Source organism: Drosophila innubila, assembly GCF_004354385.1.
Source record: "Drosophila innubila isolate TH190305 chromosome 2L unlocalized genomic scaffold, UK_Dinn_1.0 4_B_2L, whole genome shotgun sequence".
Lineage (NCBI taxonomy): Eukaryota > Metazoa > Arthropoda > Insecta > Diptera > Drosophilidae > Drosophila > Drosophila innubila.
Window position 1 is genome coordinate 21,823,373 of NW_022995372.1, and position 24,290 is coordinate 21,847,662.

General features: G+C 36.5%; 1 protein-coding gene across 1 annotated transcript; it reads left to right on the forward strand.

Annotated features, from left to right (window-relative positions):
• The first annotated feature begins 14,074 nt into the window (after positions 1 to 14,074).
• LOC117780714 (luciferin 4-monooxygenase-like) lies at positions 14,075 to 16,009 on the forward strand. The gene is given in 6 exon segments (XM_034617346.1): positions 14,075 to 14,239; positions 14,297 to 14,504; positions 14,569 to 14,672; positions 14,675 to 14,757; positions 14,823 to 14,939; positions 15,021 to 16,009. Coding segments are annotated over 6 exon segments (1,647 nt in total). The 5' UTR covers positions 14,075 to 14,092; the 3' UTR covers position 16,009.
• Positions 16,010 to 24,290: the final 8,281 nt, after the last annotated feature.

Genomic DNA, 24,290 nt, shown 5'->3' on the forward strand with positions numbered 1-24,290 from the left:
TTTGATGCGATTTTTAGATATTAGGGTTGCCATTTTGCGTTGCTATTACATAATAATTATATGAAAGATGTAAGTTGAAGATCTTGCAATAATAATAATACAAATTGCAAAAATAAATCACAAATCTAAAGGAAGAAATCAATTTCTACACTTATAAGTATTAGGTTGACCGTACTTCTTCAATAATATAAGATTATGAAAAAAGTTCGATCTAATTGTATTATTTTAGTTTTTATAGTAATTTTGAAAAAATTTAAATAAAAATCTAGTTAAAAATAGTTAAGTAATCAAAATTTCAAGATTATGTATTACAAATGAATTTAAGAAATTAACTGAAATTCAATCACAGAAACCTCAATCAATTCCCACTGTAACTGAGAAGCACCTGCATTTCAAATAATCCCACCATCTCCTCTTACGGCCTCCTTTTTGTCTATGGTCTGTGATAAACATATGTTATACTTTTCACTTGAATTTCTTTTGAGCGGCAGGCAGACGAGAAATCAAAGGGATCGAGTCGAGACCGAGATCGAGATCGAGATCGGCATCGACTTATGGGATAATTAGAGTAAACATTGCAGTAGCGAGTCGAACGCAAAGCGCATTATGTTGCAGGCGGGGGCAATTAAGGTGACCATGAGTGCATAAAGAGACTGAGAGGCGTCGCGACGCAGACTTTCGTGCAGCACTGTGCCCGCCCCGCTTCTAACGAGCGAAAGTGTTGTTAAATATTTGTTCACTTTTTATATGGATTTTTGAGAGTTGCGAGTTTGCTTTGCGTTGAGTTGAGTTTAGTTGAGTTTTAGTCGCATTTGCTTTGAGTCTTGTGTCGCAAGTTGCACATTTTCTATGCTTTTCTGTATTTTCCCATTTTATTGTTTTTTCTCCATTTCCATTTCGATTTTTAATTGCATTTTTAGTTGTGTTTTTTGTTTTGTTATGTTTTTTTTTCGTGTTGTGGGCTTGGTCGCGGTCTCAGGCCCCGCTCCAATTTGTTGACAACAAACAGTTAACATTTTTCACTTCATGCGATGCGTCACAGTTGATCGGATTGTGCAACGGCAGGGAGGGGGGTATGGAGTAAGGAAGGGGTGTTGCAAAGCGGCTTTCGTGTTATTTATGTGCTTAATTAATTTTCGTCTTTCTGTTGTGAAAATGAAGTGTAGAAATGCAATCCTCGAACTGTGAAAAACTTGTTGAAAATCGCTTGTCCATACTGGTAAGCGTTTCGGGCCAACTCTTTGGCCAAATTGCCAACAATTACTTTCATTTTCACAATGCGCATTTTACTCTTACTGTTACTGTTACCATTACAACTGCAATTGCAACTGTTGTCTATTTTTTCTCTTCATTTTTTTTTTTTTTGTTATTGTAATTATTATTTCTGAGTTGTTTGCGAGAAACAGCTGCCAATTATAAACCGCGCCGATTCCCAGTGAGTCAAACAGATCTGACTTTAATATGAATCATTTTTTAATAGCAGACAACTCATATGTTATTTATATTTGAAATCCTTATTATTTTCTTTTCTTTTTTTATCTGCCAGAAATAATCTTACTATGATTTGCATTTTATTCAAGACCTTATCTTAAGTCCAAGTAAGTCGACCAGATTGAATCATTACTAAATTAATTATTAACCAAGACACTCCATCTTATTTTTATTTTTGTGTATCTTGTTCAGACCTTACTGAAAAATGTACTTAATTTAAATCTTGCTTGGATTCAAGTATATCTGTCACTTTTTTTATAATTAAGCTAGATATTTACTTTACATTAGTTAAATTTGCATCATTTTGATCGATTAAGATTTGAGTACACAACTTTTTTATATTCTTTTTAATTTTTATTTGAACTAAAACTCAAAAATTTGGTATTTAAATGCTGTAATTGCACCTGACAATATTTCTAATTTAGAAATTCAGAAATCTTAGTTTGGTTTGAGTGCTATATAAAATAATATTCAATTGTAAAATTCAAAAGATATATGATGAATTTTCTTTAAGCACAATTTGTAACTATACGAAATTTTTCAAAATATATGTGACTATACAGCTAATAATAAATTTTTCAGCTATAGACAGCCTTAAATTAAGCACTATGAAAGACTTGCCTTTAGGCTGTCTCTTTCACAAATAAATAATTCTCATAACAATTCATCAAATAAACCAATTCCGTAGTTTAGTTTGCTTGTCCGCAGACTTCATCGTCGGCTTCTTCTGCGTTCACTAAAAAACTCAATTTCAATTTACTTAGCATTGTCCCCCTCGATCCCCCTCCCCCCTATCATGGGTATTGACAGGCGCCTCTGTGAAGATGGAGGCGGGTGTCAATTGGCGGCCATAAATCTTCATAGAACACTTGACTGGCGGCGACAGTGTAAATTTTCATTAAAAATTTTTGAATTATAGAAATGCGATAAATCAAAATCTCGTTAACTGCACGCGACTTTTGAGTTTCTTTCATTTCGCTTTAGATTAAAAATCGAAGAGTAGAAGAAAAGGATGCTGAAAGTTGTGAACGAATCATAATTAAATAAATATTCAAATGACAGTTGGATTGAGAAGGGGGAATCAAAGAGTATAGAAAACTTGGAGCATCAGTAAATGTGTCGCTCTGTTTAGCAAGCAGCTTCTTTTAGTCCCTCTCGCTCTCTTTCTCTCTCTCGCGCTCTTCCCGTCTCTTTTCATTGCTCTGCTTGCTGATTAATGCTGTCGAACAAGATAATGACAAGCACCACCCAAAACCACCCAGTGGATGTGATGTGATGTGAAGTGGTTGCATGTGCTTGCCCAGTCGTGTGTGTAGCATCAACAACTGCAACAAGTTCCCGTTGCAGCTCTGTGGCAGCTTGTTTGTTGCATGCAACCGATGATTAAAACGCGCAGCTCCAAACTTAATTCTAAGGCATTTTCACTGAATTGTAAAATATAATTTCCAAAGAAATTCTTCATCTTCAAGTTGCAATTACTACGTTTCTCTTGTTATTTTTATGCCATACCCTGTACAAATCAAATTCATAAAAAAAGGGTATAACTAACTAGGAAGTAAGAGATAAATCAAATGACATAATTATCAATCTGAGATTTTTTAGGAGCTAGATATTAGTTGTAGTATGGAGACCGTCCAAATTCTGATCGTAAAGCAAATTAATGAAGTTGTTGAATGTAAACATTATTTGCTAATTGTTTTTTATATTTAAACAAGAAATATATACATAATTCAATATCATAAATTAGTACAACGAATAAATCTACAGAACTATCATAAATATTTTAAAATCTATTCTAATAATTCATTTTATATCAAATAAATTTTATTAAAAACTTTTACAGGGATTTGTATAGTTGATCAGTCTGAGCAAATATTTTTTTTATATTTTCTCAACTACATATTTTGTTCTGGTCTCCATGCGCGACTTCATTTAACTGTGGTTTGCATGATTATTGCTCCAGTTACCAGCGACAACAACACTGACAATAACAACAACCACAACAACATGAGCAACTCTTAAGACGGAGGCCAAGTTTTATATGTTGAACAACAGCAACTACAAAAACTCCCGTGTACAACAGCAGATTGGTCTGATGAGGAGTACAAAAAGTCTAAAGAAAAACCAGGGCTGCCAGGCTATTTAAACTGAGAGGGGGGTATGTCAGGAGTATAACTGGACTTCTAGAATTAATTTTCAGTCAATTTGAATATATTATATATTTATAGCTCTGCTTTCAATTATATATTATTGAGTGCAAATAAGGAGAGAAGTGAAGCTTTTAGTGGAGCATACTTAAGATTAAATCAGTAAAAGCATTTCTCAATTATAATATACTCGTACATAGATTTCTCTCAAGATTCCATTTTTATAAAATTGTTTAAAATATTGTGGAAATCGTCTGCCAATTAGCTTAACTCTCAATCCATTAGATGTCTCTCTCATTTTAATTAAATGCACATTTCAATGAATGTCACATAGATCATGTCCTGCTCTTGGGTGGGTCGTTTTGGAGCTCGTTTACCTGCTCGTTATCTGTAGTATTTATGTCATCGTTAAATTTGGCTTCCAGCTGGTTTTAACTTGGCTCAAAACAAGCGCAATGCTCACTCCTTGTTATGGCACAGGTGTGCCACAAAAATATTTAAACACAACATGAAAATTAAAAACTAGTCTAATCACAGAGCACAACTTGTTGCAGTTGCAGTTCTTAAGATAGCAAACACCGATCATTCACCACAGGCGAGACAAACTGTAAGGTGCAGTTTAAAAATGCATCATCCAAAATGAATTCATAGCCTAAATAACAAAATAAATAATAAATTGTTTAATTAATGAGAATAAATATATTGAATAAATGGAAATGGTTAATATAAATAATAAATAATTTTTATATTTAATTATTTTGGTTGTCCAAAAATTTTTTTTATTAATTTATTTAAAATATTTTGTATGTGTTAATATAAATTGTTAATATGTTAAATTTTTTAATCAATTAATGATATAATGAATTTATAATTTCGTCTTAAATGTTTATAGATGAAAATAACACTATACAATGTTAGATAATTTTTGTGTAAAAGATATTTAATAAGATTATAAAAAAAATTTATAATTATTAAAAAATTTATATTATAAAAAAAATCCAAGCTGTTCTCAAATTTAATAAAAATATTTATATCTTATTAAAAGTTAAATTGTAAGTTTAAAATGTATTATTTTTGTTGTCCAAAATATTTTATTTTTATTAATTTAGTTATGTGTTCATATAAATTGTTATTATAATTATAATTTTTTTCATTTGACAATAAAGTTCAAGAGTTCTTTCTGTTGACTTAAGCTTATTATCGGAATAAATTAGTTTGGTTTTCGGTCTTTGGTTTATCCAATTTGTAGATTAACGTGTTCTGTTGAGGCAATTCGAGATTCTAAGCAACTTAGCCTTAATTTTAATGGATTTCAAAGGCATCCAACAATAGGCAATAGTCTGAGAGAATCGTCGTAAATGAGGTTAATACGAGAACCGAATACCAAGTTTATGGCCAAGACTGAGGCTGAGAATCGGCTTGTTGCAACAGGTGTAAATGATGGGCGGCATTAAAGTGCTTGTGGTTGGTTGCACGGTCAATGGCAACGGCAATGGCAACGGCATCGTTATCTACAGCCTACCAATGCGTTCTACAATCTAAGAGATACTAAAAAACTGGTTGCCTTAGTTAAATGTACTCGTAATTTGCATTGGCGAGTAAATCGAAAGAGAGAGAGAGAGAGAGGAAAGAAGAGAGAGAGGGAGGGAGATTTCAGGCAAACACTTGACACATTTCCCGAGGCCTCTTAAATCCTCTTTTGGATTTTGAAGCTGTATGGGAAAATGAACTTTGATCGTGCGACAGGGAATACCAATAGTTGACCCAATTAAATATATACTCATATACGTATAAGTAAAGGGCGAACCAGAATGACATCAATCATTGCAGTATGAGACACTCGCTTAAGTCGCACCACATGTGGGTCAATTAGAAATGACTTGGCAGCTTTTCTTGTCTCTTGTCTCTTGATTTTTTTCTTATTTTTATTTTTCATTTTTTTATGAGTAAAAGTCGAAACTACATTCAAAGGTTTTCTCTGATGAACCCACATTCATCAAATCCACATAGCGGTAGCTAGTGACAATCGATTAGGGTCAGTTGACTGCCACTGCAACATGCTGTTGCAACTGCAACTGCAACTCGGCTGGCAATGGGAATGGGAATGAGAATGAGATGCGAAAGTTGCCCAAGATTCGCGAGCCCAGCAAGTGGCGCCCCCAAAAGACACTCCACTCCAATCAACGAAGCGTGGTTGTGTTTGCCTCTCTCAAGCTCACGCTTGGTCGGATCAGTGGTGCAGTGGTGCAACAAGGAGTCGCCAGTCAAGTAGGCGCAACGGCGACGATTTGCATGACCGGACCGGATCAGTGGATCAATCGTTGGGTGCGTGTGGCGAATTTCCAATTTCAAACCAAAAATATCCACAATCCAAGTGAAAGAACAAAACTGGAGCATTTCCATCTCCTCGTCTGTCCGTCTGTCTGTCGTTTGCACTCATGCAAACAATTTCTGCTAGCCAAGTTGCCAAGTTGCCAAGCTGCAGTTGGTCAATGATTTGCTGGCACAGTGAACCACTTGATCATTTGACCATGGAATTTGCATACTCCAAAACTACAACTACACAAGAAATTAATGCAGATTTTCTGTATTTGCCATTCCATGTTTGATCAGCAATTGTCTCGTACTGCAAATTGTTACCGAAACATCTGAGATACTTGTAGATATTTGTTTTTGCTTATTCCTACAATTTGTAATTTTTTGTCAGATTATATCCATTTTATTAAAAATTTTTAAATCAAATCCACAGATTAGGATGGATTAAAGAGGACACAGAAAAAGACACAAAGAAGATGAACAAAAAGATAAGAGATCTTTGATTGATTCTACATCAAATTGGAAAAATTATTTTTTTTCCATTGCAGTAAATTTTTTTTTTTTTAAAGCTAATATAATATATTAATTCTACAACACATATATTTAAAATATATTAATAATATATACGTTTACCTGTAGCTAATTTAAGTCAAAAAGGATATTTAATAATTAAACATTATATTGTTTTAAAAATTGAATATTTAATAAATTCATTGTATAGATTTGAATCTGCAACAGAAAGCTTCGTTTAAATTTTAAATACTATGTAAATTTTAGATAGTATCTAATTTGGAGTTATTGAATACTTGTTGTAGAACGATGGGAGGATCTCAAATGCAAGGAAACTCTCTGGCTAAAAGCCATTTGCATTTGAAGGCAGCTCAGACTTGGGAATGAGTTAAACTCCCTTTGAGCCATTTCCTCAATCAGCGAATTATAAATGGCTGTCAGTAGCGCGTTTTGCAGCAAACTTTATACGAGTATATGGTATGGCCAAGAAGCGTTGCCAAAGCTGTTGGCCATCGTGCTCGTAAGTTAAATATGCCAAGTTGCTGGCCAGTTGCCAGGTTCAGTTTAGCCACGTTTCGTCGAGCTGTCGATCTATTAGAAGATATGCTAAAAGCCCAGCGAGCACTTGAAGATACCTCCGCTTCCCCCGCTATTCTCCCCCTGATGCCCGCTTGCTTCTTAACTGGCAAACACTTGGCTTAATGACACTCGTCTCCAGCTGCTTCTCGGTGTTCGGTGTTAATTTGCGGTCATTAGCCAAGTTCTTTTTCACTGTTTGCTTGCGCGTTGAATGCAGAAGACTCTCTGCGCAGACTCTCTACAGGCTCAATCAATTTGCGTCTCTTAGACGACACATGCATTTTTCTTTTCGGTAAAAGCCTTTCGCAGACAATAAGCCTTTTCGCCTTTTCGTCTTTTGCCACACAATGGGCTTTTGTTAACGCTTAAATTACACTTGATGCTGTTGGGCTAATGATGCGTGTGTCTTACATGTGGAAAGGGGGTAAGGAGTAAAAATGCTAATTCATTTGCACTTTGGCTTGCGACAACTGCAGAAATATTAACGATGCGGGAGAGACAATAAATAATGAAAACGCAGCACACAAAAGTGAATGTTAACAATAATCTTTTCTTTTTTTATTGGTAAGAAATGGGTCAAAGATTCAGTTGGATCTTTCTTCCAGTGTATGTGTGTGTGTGCAGGTGTATTAAGTAACGCCACGCCCCGTTCTAACCCAGTTTACAATTGCAAATTCTCCTTCCAAAACGGCCAAAACACCTGCCGAGTTGGCCAACAAATTTCACTTATTGCCAATTTGCTGCCAATGAAATAAAATACTTTTTATGCGCACTTTGCCGATAGCCAACCCGATCTCAGACTCCTTTCCCCTTTACCCCTCCACCCTCCCCATCCCACTCCTTCCTCTCTTGGCCAAGAAGACTCCTCGGCTGGAACAGCAGCCAACGTGACTGAGCAATAAATAAATTGCAAAATTTATTTGGCAGCACTTATGCGTCGCTTTTTTCATCGAATGCATTTTCCACATTGATTTATTTGCATTGCCGATGGATGGCAGAGTGGGGGGGGATCAAAAACTGGACAGTGAAGTCCAAAAACATATCTCAAAAGGAAGAAAACATATTCTAGTCTATAAACTGACAGAGATGAGCACGTTCCTTAAATGATACCCAGTCACTCTGAGAAAGAAAGCACAGTATGCTGTACTTAAAGTGAGTAAAAGCTAAGTCAACACTAAGTAAATTAATTTAAAGATTATTTCAGCAAGTATATATTTAATTATTTAAAATTTCAAAAATTATAAAACTGAATTATGAGCAAGATAAAGCTTTCAACTTACGTATACTCTAAACAATAAAGTTTTACAAGTAAGTAAGCTGATAGTACTTAATAGAAAACCAAAATATTTTACTTACGCCATCATCTTAACGTTTATTGGACAGAGTAACTTAAGTCAACTTCTCTCCAAAATAAATGTAAAACTCTCTAAATAATTTGAGAACATATCAACTTTAAAAAGTATTCCTAAAAAACTTAACAAATACACTAAAATTATACTGCTTAAAAAATCTGTTTCAATATTAATATTATTGTCTTAAAAATTGTTATATTTTATATTAGAAACTTTTCACTTTAACTTAAAAAAAAAACATAAATAATAAGCATGTTTTCCTTATTTTGAGATTTTAGGTAGTCGACGCATTTTATACACGCATGATCTTATCAATGTTAACTAAAATCCTAGAAAATATTGAAAAATATAGTCTAAATCCTTAGCAATTAATTTCTCGATAGTTATAAATAAATTTAAAGAAATTTGTTTTCTAAAATCAAATTGAAAACAAAAATAGTTTTTAGTCTGTTGTATGAATAACTAGTCGGCCGGTGCTACAGTCGAGCATACTCGACTGTCGGAGACCCCGTACTTACTATGGCAAAAACTAATAATTAAAAAATATTTAGTTTACTTAAATGCATATAAAAGATTTTTATACTAAGACTTGATTTTCGCCCGATGGGTCCTATGACAGCTATATGATATAGTGGTCCGATTTGAACCAACTTTGGACAGGATATATAAAACCAATTGTTATACATATTTAATTAGTTTGGTTACGATATCTATGACAGCTATATGATATAGTGCTCCGATTTGATCCAACTTTGGACAGGATATATAAAGCCAAGATTTATTTATATTCTATCAGTTTGATTACGATATCTTATAAAACAAAAAAGTTTTTCATACTAAGACTTAATTTTCGCCCGATCGGTCCTATAACAGCTATATGATATAGTCAACCGACTTAAGCCAACTTCGGTAAGGATGTATAAGACTAACTTAAATGAATATTCTATAAGTTTGGTTATGATATCTCATAAAACTAAAAAGTTTTTCATACTAAGACTTGATTTTCGCCCGATCGGTCCGATGACAGCTATATGGTATAGTGGTCCGATTTGAACCAACTTTGAACAGGATATATAAAACCAAGTTTTATGTATACTCTATCAGTTTGGTTACGATATCTTAAAAAACAAAAAAGTTGTTATACTAAGACTTGATTTTCACTCGATCGGTCCTATGACAGCTATATGATATAGTGATCCGATTTGAACCAACTTTGGACAGGATATATAAAACCAAGTCATATGCTTATTGTATCAGTTTGGTTACAATATCTCATTAAACAAAAAAGTTTTTCATACTAAAACTTGATTTTCGACCGATTGTTCCTATGGGCGCCTTATGATATAGTTGTCCGATTCAAAAAAGAAACAAACTTGACCTGCCTGCAAAATAGAGGAATCTACATACCAAATATCGTGTCACTAGCTTTTAAATTTTTCTTATAATTTCGATATGAATTTTTCTATGTCGATTTGCAGGCGGTTAAGGGGGTGTGGCCAAATTTTGAAATAAACTTGATCTGCTTGCAATATAGAGGAACCTACATACCAAGTTTGGGGTCTCTAGCTCTTATAGTCTCCGAGATCTAGGTGTTCATACAGACAGACAGACAGACAGACAGACAGACAGACGGACAGACGAACATTGCTATATCGACTCGGCTTTTGATGCTGATCAAGAATATATATACTTCATGGGGTCTGCCACGCCTCCTTCTGCCTGCTACGCACATATTCGGTAAAACAAACCCAATAGACCCCTGTACTTTTTTTAAGTACGGGGTCTAAATAGGAAAGTATCTGACTGTTGTTATATGTTATGTTACATAAAAAAGTAGGGAATATCCTCAAATTTCACTATTAATTAAGTAGACAATATTAGCTAGTTGCACTGGCCAATGACACATACGTCTAATCACTGACTAAGTGACTAACTTGGCCGTGACTCAGCAGTGACTCATCGCTGGCTCCAGCTTAGATATTGTAGACAGCTTCCAGCTGATTTTCCGCTTTTCTGCGAATCTGTTTCCTTTTGACTGCATAGTGCGTCGGCCTTTGGGGCAATTTCAATTGATTTTTGAATTTATCAAACAAGAAGCATCTATGACGCAGAACTCGTTGCAGTTGCAAGTTGCAAGTTGCATTTAACGGTAGTTAGTGACGCATGACACCAGAGACTTGGCCAAGTGGCCAGTTTGTTGGCCAAAAGGCAAAGTGTTTTTTGCACCTGACTGGATGGGACGAGTTGTTGTTGTTTTTAATTAAATAAATGTATTTAAATTTTTTCTTCTTTGTCATTTAACTAATTGAGCCAAATTTAATTTATCATTTATTTTATTTGTTCTGCCAACAATAAAATTGTTTACTTTTATTTTGTTGGCCAGATTGCCGCGAAGCCGGTGCTGTGATGGACAATAAACACATTCCACGACTACACGGGGTCGACACCTTTCGCTTTTTGATTTTAAATATACCTCCAATCAAAATGTAAGGGATCTTTTTTGTTTCGTCGGCCATCTCAAGAAAAGTCGAATTGTTCTCAATTGTTAAAAATTTTTCCGAAATCGTTTCTGTTCTGTTCAAAAAGCACCGTTGTTCTCGCGGCGTGGCGGTCCTTTACAGAAATTTCCCGATCTGGCAACTTGTTCTAATTGGGGCTGCCACCCTACAGAATTTCCCGAACTGGCAGCTTGTTCTAATTTAATGGAATAAAAATTCAGTTGCAACTTTGAAAATTTGACTAAATTGAACTTTTTCTTATTTTTGAAGCTAGAATTTTTTAAACTTTTGCAGAATTTTTGGTGGAATTTTCTCGATTTTATGATATTTTTTTTAAAATACAATTTTTAACTTCTTTCCCGTTGGGATGACGAACTTCAAGCCTTCATTAAAATTTTATTTATATTTTTTATGAATTTCGAATTTTAAATTTTTATCAAAACTTTAATTAATTTCAAAGTTATTTTCATTTTAAAATTTGCATGAACTAAAATTTAAATTTCAAGCTTTGCTTAAAATACTGGGTATGTGTCCCAACTGTCTGCACTTTTCGGGCTTGTGTCTTAGCTTAAATTTTTAACACAGCAAGTTGCGGCCAACTTCACGCGAGTAAAATATGTGCGCAACGAGAAGCTGGCTGCGCTACGCAAATTGTTACTCACGTGAAGTTGGCTGCACGCACGTTTTGGCTCGCGTGAAGCTGGCTGCGCGCGGATGTGAGTAGTGAAAAAAAGCCGCCGAGACCTACATTTAAATTTTAATTTGAAACTTGACATGCAATGCGACAATAGCATAATATTAATTTTAATGTAAACATAATATGAAAATGATTAAATATTGTTCATTTAAGTGTATAATAAAAGTTAATTGAATATAATTTGTAAACATAGAGATATAATATATGTTAATTATTACATATATTATTGTGTTGTTGTTTTTCTGCTGTTTTGTTCTAAGCCTCCCTGATTACTGCCCCCAACATCAGCCTCAAATCGTGAAGCACTTTTACTTGCAGGCTTGTTGCTGCAACTCTACTCGTTTTGATGCCACGCCCACTCGTCGAGCGTTGTTTCATCCAGATGGGTGGCTTTTCTTCCGCCTGTCCGCGTTCACGTCCTGCCTGACGTTGACATTGATGCGTCTGTTGCTGTGAGTTGTTGTTGCTGTTTTTGTTGTAGTTGTTGTTGTAGCCATTCGGCATGCGTGATGGATTCTAGCAGCTTCCACAGTGCCACTCTCGCGAACTCTCAACATGATTAACGACTTTTCAAGTGACTTGCAGCAAAACTCAGTCACATAACGAGCAGGATCAAATTTAGCTGCCAACTGAAATAGTGGGCGTAACCGTCTACAAATAAGTCTTGGCAACTAACAAGGACCTAGACAGATTTCCCCATCCTATCCAACACCCCCCACCACTCGATTTACGTTTACAAGTGTGCGTGTGTGGGCACTGGGAATTAATGATTTAAATGACATGGGAGACGGGCAACTGGGGTCGACGGTTCGACGGTTGTCGTGTCATTAGGCAACACTCGCTGTGCCCATTTTCACCTGCAGCTGCAGCCATTTTTCAACACTGCTCACTTACAGTGGAGAAGCGAGTGGGAGGAGGGGGAGTGGGGAGCTGAGCACATCCGTTAATTGCAGGCAAACGTCAAAAGTCGTCGTCTGTCAAGCTGCCCCAAGCCAAAAGCTTTGGCGTTCCCGTCAGTAGCTGTCAAGCTCCAAAGTATACGAGTATATATACGGATGGTCATGGTCGATAGTTGTTGTTGTTGTACCTGTTGTTGTTGTTGTCGCTGCCCACTTTTGGCAACAACAAAGATTGATGTGTGTTGTACAGCGGCGGCAGGCAAAACGGAAAATAAATGATGTTGGTGATTATTTTTCTTCATTGAGCGCAGAGCTATGCCTTTTCCCCCTCTCCCCCATCGCTCTCTCTCTCTCTCTCTCTCTCTCTGTCTCTCGCTGCTCGTTGTTTCAACAGCCATTTTGGCCATCAATCTCGGGAGCGTCAAGCAGGCAGAAGCCAGAAAGCAGGCTGCCACATCATATGGCTCATTCATTCCCTCATTCCCTCATTCTCTCACTCATTCATTCATTCATTCATTCATACGCAGCACATTTGAACAATCTATCAACTTGGCATTGCGTCGAGTTCAAGAGGTGTGAGAGAATCTCTGTTAGTTTTCTCAATCTACCAATTCTATAATATCCTTTAACCCCACAACCTTTTACCGAGTTTGCAAACTTGTAAATACTTAAAGTACAATTAAATATAAAGCCAACATTGTTCATATATAAATCTGAAATCATAAAGTATTGGGTATGTAGCCTTGGAAAGCTGGAAGATTTGAATGAAAAATCTTTCATAGCTACACTCCAAAAAATATGCCATCCTTACTTGAATTTGTACCGTTTCGTTCATAAAATTCTAAGATTGCTGCGTACTAAAAATCTTGAATTAAGTAAGAATCGATCTTAAATTTTGTTTATAAATAAACATGAAGTTCATAATTTTGTGCGGCCTTAGAATCAATTAAATTTGCCGCCGCAAAATGTTTATAAATAAACATATAATCTTATCTTGCTAGTGGTCTCAGAATATTAATCATATTACTAAAAAGTTTTTCATACTAAGACTTGATTTTCGCCCGATCGGTCCTATGATGTATAGTGCTTCGATTTGAACCAACTTTGGACAGGATATATAAAACCAAGTCATATGCTTATTGTGTCAGTTTGCTTTAGATATCTCATAAAACAAAAAAGTTATTCATACTAAAACTTGATTTTCAACCGATTGTTCCTATGGGCGCTTTATGATATAGTGGTCCGATTCAAAAAAGAAACAAACCTGACCTGCCTGCAAGATAGAGAAATCTACATACCAAATGTCACTAGCTTTTAAATTGTCCTTATAATTTGGATATGAAATTTTTTTTTTTCGATTTGTGGGCGATAAAGGGGGCGTTGCGGAATTTTGAAACAAACTTGATCTGCTTGCAATATAGAGGAGCCTACATTCCAAGTTTGGTGTCTCTATCTCTTACAGTCTATGAAATCTATGCGCTTATGCAGACGGACAGACAGACGGACAGATGGACATTGCTATATCGACTCGGCTATTGATGCTGATCAAAAATATATATACTTTATAGGGTCTGCCAGAAGTCAGTTTGGAGGCAAACGTAGTATGAATATGACGACATTACCCACCACCTACAATGAGAAGGATAAAACCTGGAGTGGTGCGAAACGTAGCTCCATCTTTGACTATGACACATCTGTGGGCAGAATAATATTCAATACCATGAGGAATTGGCCAAAAAACGTGGTTCAGGTGAGTAAAACTTCAGATAAGAATTTCAAAATAATATTTAACATGGACAAACTGCAGATTAACGATGTTGACGGCGTATCAGTATCAAATTCTCAGGCTATTACTTGGGCCATACGGATAGCACAGTTTTTGAAAAAACGAGGACTTGACAACACGGATGTGATCGGTATTGCTGCTAAAAATACCACTTACCTTATGCCCTTGGGAATTGCCTGTCTAATGAACGCCACACCTTTCCACGCCGTATCTCCCATGCTGGACGAGGGTATGTCAAAGGATAGATCTATTTTTTAAGATAAAAATTATGATAATTTCAATTGAATTTACAGAAACCATTAAATATCTTTTCGGTATAACGAGGCCAATGCTAATATTTTGTGATGGACATGATTATAAGAAGATACATTCGGCTACCCGAGGCTGGCATCCTGAAATATATATACAATGATCGATCCTATTGAGGGTGTGCCCAAGATAGAGAACCTGCTGGATTCCACAACAACTGAAATGCTCTATCAGTGAGTAATAACTAGATTTGTTAAAATTCAAGTAGTAGTATGTGTAATCTATTAACAACTTGTAGACCGGAACCTCTGAAGACTGGTGGAGATCAAACTGTAGCGATTTTGTGTTCTTCTGGGACTACCGGATTACCGAAAGCCGTCAGCATATCAAATAGTAGCCTTATTCTGGAGAATATGTAAGTTAGCCCCTCTCAATAATTAGTGATCCAAGCACATTTCCGAGTGTTGTATGCTTATTAACTCCTTGAGTTTTGCAGGCTCGTCTCCAGTGAATCGGTAACATATTCATCCAGCTCTTTGGATTGGATGACTGGTGTTTTTATGTTTATATTTAGTACAGTATTTGGCTGTACTCGAATCATAACAAATAAGCCCTTCAGTCCGGAATACTTCGTACAACTGGTGAAGAAGTACAAGATCAATACTGCAATGGTACCTCCCAGACATCTGTCCGCTTTGGTAACTTGTCCGGATGCCACGACAGAGGCTCTCGCGCCACTAACTATGCTCAGCTTTAGCGGAGGAATGGCGACCTTAACCACGCTGAAACGCTTCCAGGAGATTTGCAAATCTGCTATGCTCAATTCCGGGTACGGCACAACTGAGACGGGTTACATAACAGCTAATTTTGCAATCAGCAATAACAACGCTACTGGAAGACTGATGCCGGGCATTAAAGTCCGAATTGTCGATGAAGATAATAAAAGATTGAGCTATAATCAGGTTGGAGAGATATATGTTCACATTGGAAAGCCCTGGAATGGTTACTATGGTGATGCAGTTGAATCCCGACGCATGCAAGACTTTGAGGGTTGGTTCCACACCGGTGACTTGGGTTACTTTGATGATCAGAACTTCCTATACATTGTCGATCGCAAGAAGGAGATCCTCAAGTACCAGGGTCTGTAATATTGGCCCACAGAAATCGAGACAGTCATTGCAGAGCTTCCGCAGGTGCAGGACGTTTGTGTTGTGGGAATCTATGATGAACGTCAAGGCGATGCAGCTGGTGCTTTGGTTGTCAAGCGCCAAGGATGTGAGATCAGTGCCAAGGAAGTCATTGATCATGTGGCCAAGCGATTGACTGGCCTGCACAAGCAACTCCATTCCGGAGTTCGATTCACGGATAAGTTGCCCGCCAACGTCAATGGAAAACAATTCGTAAGGCTGCGCGGGAAGTGTTTGTTGGTCAAAATGGATCCAGTTAGTTACTTTAAGCTCTATTGTGTCTTAAAAGAACGATAACGGTGGTCAATTATATTTACATCATTCGAATTTATAGTCTCGACTTTGAAAATGTTTCTGGGATGTATTAAGCATTTATTGTAATTTAATTTAAATATAAAATAAATAGAGTGATTTTCTTATTACAAGTAGCCCCTGAGTTGAACTTACGCGATGTAGCATCGGTCTAATTAGCCTTATATTTTTATTTACAATTTTTATATTAACCAAAATAATTCGATATCAGAAATTTTGGGGCTAGAAATTGGTTTCGTCACTAGACTTTTACCTCGTGTAGAGGTTTTTTTTTGTGGGATCATAAAATATCTTCAATGTGATTATTATTTAATTGTTAAATGATAAATAATATAGTTATAATTATGTGTCAAAATGTTGCTCGTATTTAACGATGTTTAAACTTCCAAGTTGATCTTAGAAGTTAGGAGATTTTCCCAATTGTGGAAACTTTCAATTGGGAACCACAGAAATGGCGAGAAAGAAGGCCAAATGACAATATTTTTGGACTCGGACTCATTCGCAGTTGATTCAATTCGGGAAAAGTGCAGTATCATCAATTACTCGACAAATTTAGTGCTACTGAGGCTGAAAAAGAAGGAGGAGAGGAAGCGGGACAGAGTATGTTGTGTGAAGAGTAGAGAGTAGAGAGTGGCAAAACGAAATGTCCGGATGCAAACAATAAAATACATTTTCCGGTTACTTGTCACCCACTTTTCCAACGCTTCAATTTCCCCTCTGACCGCTGTGGAGCCAAATCCCCACCAAAGTTGACACATGCTGGCAGACAAGGGGCAAGACCCCAAAGTCCTGGCAACTCCTCAGCAATTGCCAACAAAGCATTTCACTTTTGGCCAACTCTTGTTGATGTTGCTGTACTTGTTGTTATTCCAGTTGTTGTTGTAATTGTTGTAATTGTTGTTGTTGTTGTTGTTGTCCAAAGTCATGTCGACAATGGCTTTAGCTTTGCTTTTGACACTTGGTAAATGGCGCCGCCCGTTGAGTCCGTCCTGCCGCTGCCGCTGCTGCAACAAACATTTACCCAACTGGGCGTGGTCCCGCCCCATTGAGGGCGGTAGTTGATGTCGTGCTCGGTTCCAGCTTCTGCTTCGAGTTTCAAATTCTGGACAGGGACTTGTTTACCGCTCCACTTACGCGTCGCACTCGAAAGCAGCCGGACACTTTTCTTCTTCTTGGCCCGCCCACCCAACAGAGAGAGAGAGAGAGGGAGAGAGAGGGAAAGAGAGTAGAAATCCTTGCACACTCCATGTACTTTTTGCCTTTTAAATATAAATTGTGCTCGAGTGCAGCAACTTCTTCTTTTTCCTCTGCCTCTTCCTCTTCCTGCAACTTGTCCTTTCATCGCATGCCACACACAACAATTTATCATGTGCGTGTCAGGAAGCTTGACGCTAGATTTCATGTCCTTCTTGCTGTGGGATGTGTCAAGTTAGAATGCCAATCGATGACAGCTGATAGATATACACGTAGATAGTCCGGAAAAAAGGGGATAAGTGCAAGAAGCAGTATCTAATCCTCGTACATTTGTCATTAGTCTCAACAGAAGCTGACAACTAATTCCGAGCATCACTTTCGCAACTTCAATCAATCATCTTAACTTGCAAAATGGAATACGTTTTACACTGATAAAAAAGCAATCAAATGATTTAAATAAGATATTTTACTCAACGAGATAATAAGGTAAAGATTTCAACAAGATGTAGCACATAGCTTATTGATCATTATTATATACATTTCATTTAATATACTCTATACACTATATTTAAAATGAAATCGCTTGTTATGAAGATTGCGACACAGATTTATAAATGTTTAGAACATTTATTTACTCATTTATTCATTAAAAGTCAACTAAACAAAACGACTAGCGCTAATTTAAAATATAAAATAAAAGTTGTAAGCATGAATTAAATTAAAAGAAATTATAGGCAACCAAATGTAGGGCTTAAAGAAACTAAAAATTGTAAACCCTTGGTAATAAGATTGGGAAAACCCAGAAAAATTCAATATTAGTAGAATATTATTATCAATATTAATAGTAAAAGTGGGTCAAAATATCAGAGTTGGGTATTTTAGCATTATCATTACTTTTTAACTAGCATTGAAAAAAGAAGTGCTAATGAAATTTCATTTCACTAGCATTGAAAAAAGTAGTGCTAGTGAAAAAATCTGTAATTGGAATTGAATTTAATATTTTTCGGTGGCATTAATGAAATGAAAACCCATTTTAAATGTTGTTAAAAATTAGTCTTTGAAATAATTATAAAAATGTAGCTAAATTTTGGAAAGTCATTTTTCCGATAGCTTTTCCGATATTTATACGATAGTTATATACGATAGTTTCATACAATAGTTTTATCCGATAGTTTTATACGACTGTTTTATACCATAGTTTTTACTTAATGAATCTGCACATTGTTTTCAATCAATCCAACTTAAAAAGTTAAGACTGCAGCCTGCTAACCTGCCCGAAATTGGAACTAAAAGAGCTAAAAGTTGAGTGAGTAAAATAAACTGACCAAAACAGAGAACATCTTCATGGATCTGTGAGTGGATGTCATAAAGGTGTAATGGCCATGCCACACTCGTTGCAGTTACACTGTCCGCAAAAGGAAAGAATATGAGATAGGAAAGAGAGAGAGAGAGAGAAAAAGAGAGAGAAGAAGAATGGTAAGCATAAATCTTAGCGGTAAGTAGTAAATTTTCATTTTCACACCTTTCAACACTCTTCACGCTAACACAACCAGAAGGAACATTTTGCTGTCAAATTGCGAACGAAGCTCTGTGAAATGCATGTTAAAAAAAAGAAGCAGGAAACTAGTCTAGTTTCTCTGTCTATCTCATGCTGTTGCTTTACAAATACTGTCATACGCAGTGGTAAAAATGTGAGTTGGAGGTAAAGGGCAGCTGAGACGGCAGCGAGTCAGACAAAGTGCCTCTGAGCGTAAATAAATTGGAAATGTCCTTTGGCCTGGCACTGACTGGCGTTAGCCATAGAGCTGAAGCCGTAGCTCTCGTTCTATCTGCTGTATCTGTGGGGTCCTTGCATTGCAATGCGTCCGATGCTTCCATTTTAATATTAATTTTACCCCAAAGCGCAGACGGGCCAAACAGATAGCATAGAATGAGAACGAAGATGAGGATGAGGATGAGGATGGCACTGAAAATGGGGATTGAGATTGGGTTTGGAATGGGTATTGGGTTGGGCGAAGGACAGGCGAAAAGTTATTGCCTTGGCAGCCGGCAAGCAAGCAGTAATCATGGGGCAAGGTTCCTGGGAGCTGCAGTATCTTTATGCCCCTTCTGCCGGCTAGTTGCCTCTGTCGTTGTCAGTTGAAGCAATTTATGTCAGTGCATATCCGACAGCCTGGCAGTTGCAAGCCCCGACTGCCATGCTCCTACTCCTTTAAGCCAACACCAAAGTGTCCTTGTTGGCAACACAGCAACACAGCAACACAACAACACAACAACTGAACACAACGCAATACAGCAGCAGCAGCAACAACAACAACAATACAGCACCTATCAAGTTATCAAGCTGGCAAAAGTCGCCTGCCCACTGCATCCTCCTATTTTCATCCCCATTCCCATATCCCCAACCGCTTTTCTCAGTCTGTCCGCGAGCCTTGTTGTTATCCTGGCAACGACATCGAGCAGGCCAAAAGTTTTGTGCAACCTTTGATTTATATTTTTCTCTCTGTCTCTCTATCTTCCCTCTCCTTTCTTCCCTGCCAAAGGAATCGCTCTAGTTTCAGTGAGACATCCTAGACTGCAGACTGCAGACTGCAGCTCGCATATCCTTTTTAGTACACACCGGAAGCCAAAAAATATTTATTAGTTTGTTAAATTGTGAATTGCCCCGGCACGTTGTTCATTCTTCGCTTTTCTTCGATTGCTTTCTCCATTCTGCCGTCCTGTCTTCTCCAATTTGCCCATCTGCTCTGGATTTAATTTTTTAGCCTCTTGGTCCTTTGGCTTTTGGCCCTTCTTGTTCGCTTGTTGTAATGACTCTTGGCATTGGCATGGCTCTCGGCTCCGCCTTGATTTGTGCACCAAAGGGATTCCATTATTATTTTTCATTGGCATGCCCTTTGACACCCAGTACTGTAAATTACACACACCCACAAGTTCTTGTTAGCAAAATGTGCTAGCTGAATCGGTATTCGTTTGGAACTGCTAAGGTTCGGATACAAATACTTATTTAGAGTCGAACTCTTTCACAATTGAAAATATAGCGAAACATATTGTCGATTAAGACGATATCTAATAAATATTTATGTGTCGTTCTCTGTGGTGGAAAATAGATAGACATATGTATATCCAAACAAACATTCCTGAATATATTTCGGATAGTTATAAAATTTTTAAGAAAATATTGGAATCTGTATGTTGATTAATCTATAGGCATACAAATAAAGAGTTTCTTTGGATAGAAAGTAGGTAAGTAACAATGTTAAAGTTTAATAAATACATACAATATTTTAAATTATTTATGAAATTTATAGTAGAGTAGTTCTGTCACTTTTTTTCAGATTAATCTTGAAATTGATCAAGATAGGAGAGCAAGCCAAAACTGGAATATTAAAAAATTGATAATTCTATAAAAATTTTCTTTTCAACTTTTTTGTTTAATTTCATTCTTAATTGGTACGGATTAGCAGTTAATCTGTTAAAGTTAAATCACAATATTTGGAATGTGTTGTTAAATGATTCCAAAAATAAACGCATCTTACAAATGCTCTTAAGAATTAATCATATTGCTGAATCTTATCCACAGATGGAATACAGAATTATGAATAATATTTATGCTGTTAAATATGTTTTGAAGATGAAACTGTATTGGGTTTCGATAAAATTATGTTAATGGGAATGGCTCATTAAGTGCGAGAGCTGGCTCATTGGAAATTGGCTGGTTGGCCCAATTTGATATATAATATTTTAATTAAAATGTAAATCGAAATGATTAAGTGTTTCCAATTTATATGTAATTTTTCATAAGCATAAAGCACTGAAAATTGTCGGTAGAATACAAAAGGCTCATAATTAATTACTGCGCCCCGAGCACGAACGAATGAAACGAAGGGCAACAACAACAACAACAATAACTACAACACTGAGCTAATGACAAACGAACAGTCGATGTCCAAAGTGTCCCCCTCTCTCTCTCTCTCTCCCCGCTCTACAATTCTCCACTCCACTACTCTCCCCTTTGAATGTTGGGAACAGCAGCTGATTAATGATGGGCAAGGCATGGCATAATAATAATAATGCGAGAGCAAAAGAGACGGCAATGCGGCTGACGAAATGAGCACAACATCATCATGATAATGAGCATTATGTGATAAATCAGAGAGAAAGAGAGAATAACTGCAACAACAGCAACAACAACAACTACAATAACGAGCGCCGCACAATAATAAATTAATATAAATGATACTTAATTTTATGATTAATGATATTGATGAGTTTCCACTGGACGGCTTCATGGTCTGCCCACTGACCGCCAGTCGCCACTCGCGAAAGGGTCGAGAGTCGAGTGAAAAGTTTCGGATATTTATCAACGATAAATCAGTGAAATTGTTGGACTCTGCTGTAGGCTCTCTTCCCGTATAATGTACAATAAATAAAAATAAATAATACATAATTACAGCGTTTGATTATACGGTCTCCCCTTCTCCGAATTGATGGGCTCCACTGACGCCATTGACGCCTTCGTCTGATTTGGAAAGCATTGAAAGACCGCAAAAAGAATTTCGGTTTTTGGGCCTTTCATTCTCTTTCTTCCTGTGCTCCCCGCTGTGTGCCTGACAAATGATGCGCCCCATTTCGGACCCATCACTCTTAACTCTCCCCTCTCTTTTCGTATATATTTCAAATTGATTGATATAAGTGCACGTAATTAATATTTATCGTTTTGTATATATTTTTATAATCCCCCTCAGAACAAATTCATTTCTGATGAGCCCCAAATTGACCGAAAAAATATATAATCATTGTGTACGTAGAATGGAATACGTATTATTCTCTGTTTTCAGTGATTCGTATGGAATTTCAATTCGTTCAGATAACAGGGTCGACAAAAAATATATTAAATAAAACTAGAAAATAAAATTTTCGTTTTAAGAATTCGAATTACAATTTGGGTTTAATAAAATTTAAGTTCAAATATGAATGTGCTCCCAAAATTGTAAAATTGGTAATATTTTTGAAATAAAACAGAAGTTTGTATATTTAATATACTATATACTATATAAGTAATACTTAGGTGAAGAAATTCTGCTATCTAAGCTTTAAACCCAAGTAAATCTGAAGACTAAAGTTTCAGTTTCATTTCATTTATCTGTAATATTTCTGCAAAGGTTTTTAAATATTTATACAGATTTCATCAGCAGAAGTAACATGTTGAAAGATCTCCATTAATGTCAGTCAAAAAGATAGAAGACAGACGGATTATGAAGTGCCGCATATGGTAAGTTGACAACTCATCATGTGGAAAGTAAAGAATGAGGAAAGCAACTGCAGATTGTAAAGGAAATACTAATTTCGAGATTGCGTAAGTTGCACACGAGTCAAACTGTCAACGGCAGCTAGAAGAAGATGAAGAAGTAGAAGAAGAAAAGTTGATGTGGATTGGGTTGGAAAAAGTGAAAAGTTAAGCGAAATGAAAAGGAAGGTTAGACAAATTCGCAATCTCTTAGTGCTTCATGCCTCGATGGTAGCCCGAGTGGAAAAATGTTTTGCTTTTGGCATTGTTTCTATCATTTGTTCCAACAAAAGTGCAATTTGCACCCAACACAGCCGCAGCTGGCAGACTGAAAGGGAGGGGGAGAGCGGTGGATTTGGTTGATAACGAGACAGAACAGTGTTGACAATGGCAAAAGGAACAATGAACAAAACAACATACAACACACAACACACAACACACAACACATGACAAAAGCAAAAGCAAAGAAAAATCTCTTTTGTGCTGTGTAACAACAGCATAAAAAATCACGAAAAACTTTTCAAAATGCCAAACTTTGGAGTGTGTGGCATATGTTGTGGCGTGTGTGTAAGTGTAAGTGTGTGTGTGTGTGTGTGTGTTGGTGCTGCTGCTGCTGGAAACCAGCGATAAAAACACACAGACAGCACGACAAACAGCCAAAGAAAGTAAAGAAAACTGCAAAATTGCAGCAAGAGCAACAGAAATAACAACAACAACAACAACAATGCCAACTGACAGCAGCCCCCAAAACTCTTGAACATTTCGGGTGGAACAAATGCGTACGTGACACTTTGGTGGCTCAGATATAAGAACGTCACATAACTCAACGTGATTAACGTCTTTTGACGCTCTTGGCCTGGCCAGTTGAGTCGAGTCGAGTCGAGTCGAGTCGAGAGTCTCCAGCTCCCTATCCATTCCCCTATCCCTGTCCTACCCCACCCCTTCGTCCATGCTCTGCGTCTGCATGCAAAAATATTGCCAACCATAAAACAAGTGGTTCTCGGTGGATTCTCAGTGGGTTCTTCGCGAGTTTCAACAGTCGCGTGGGGTTGTTTGCCATTTAGCGACATTTTCTATTATGCGATTGCGCTTCTGTCTCCGCTTCGGTTATTTATGGGTCTCAGGCCTTTACGCTATTGACTCTGCTTGCCATAAATACAGAAACATACACATACATGTAGAAAGATATATGTATGGGTGCAGCTAGCTTACAGCAATTTAATAGGTTTAGCTTGTAAAATCTAAAGTAATTATTTCTTAGGTTCAAAACACAAATAATAAATATTTTAAGTCCGAATAGATGCATAATTTCAATCTGTTTTTCAATGAGTTCAATAATTGGGTTCTATGGTTAAGTTTAATCATTATTCGATCTTGTAAGACATTGGATCTAATGGTCATTAAACTTATAAAGCATCCACTTGAAGTGAAAAACTTTTAATTACTGTTATCATTATGTTATTATTAACAGAATATTACAAAATTGTATGTTATTATAATTTTTGTGAAAGCAGAAGAACCATAGTAAGTAAAACTTTTCAAATTTTTTCCTTTTGTGATTTGCTTGATGAAAATATTACAGAATACATTTCGATATACATATTAAAGCGACTCTGGGTTTATAAATTAATCAAATATATATACATACTATATACTTTTTATCAACTTTTGTCTAGGTTCAAGTACCTCGGCAAGTATTACTATCTAAACTCTGGTAATGTTCATGAATTTATATAAAAATTTATTTTATTTTGAAGAGTTTTTCAAACACGTGCAAATAAAC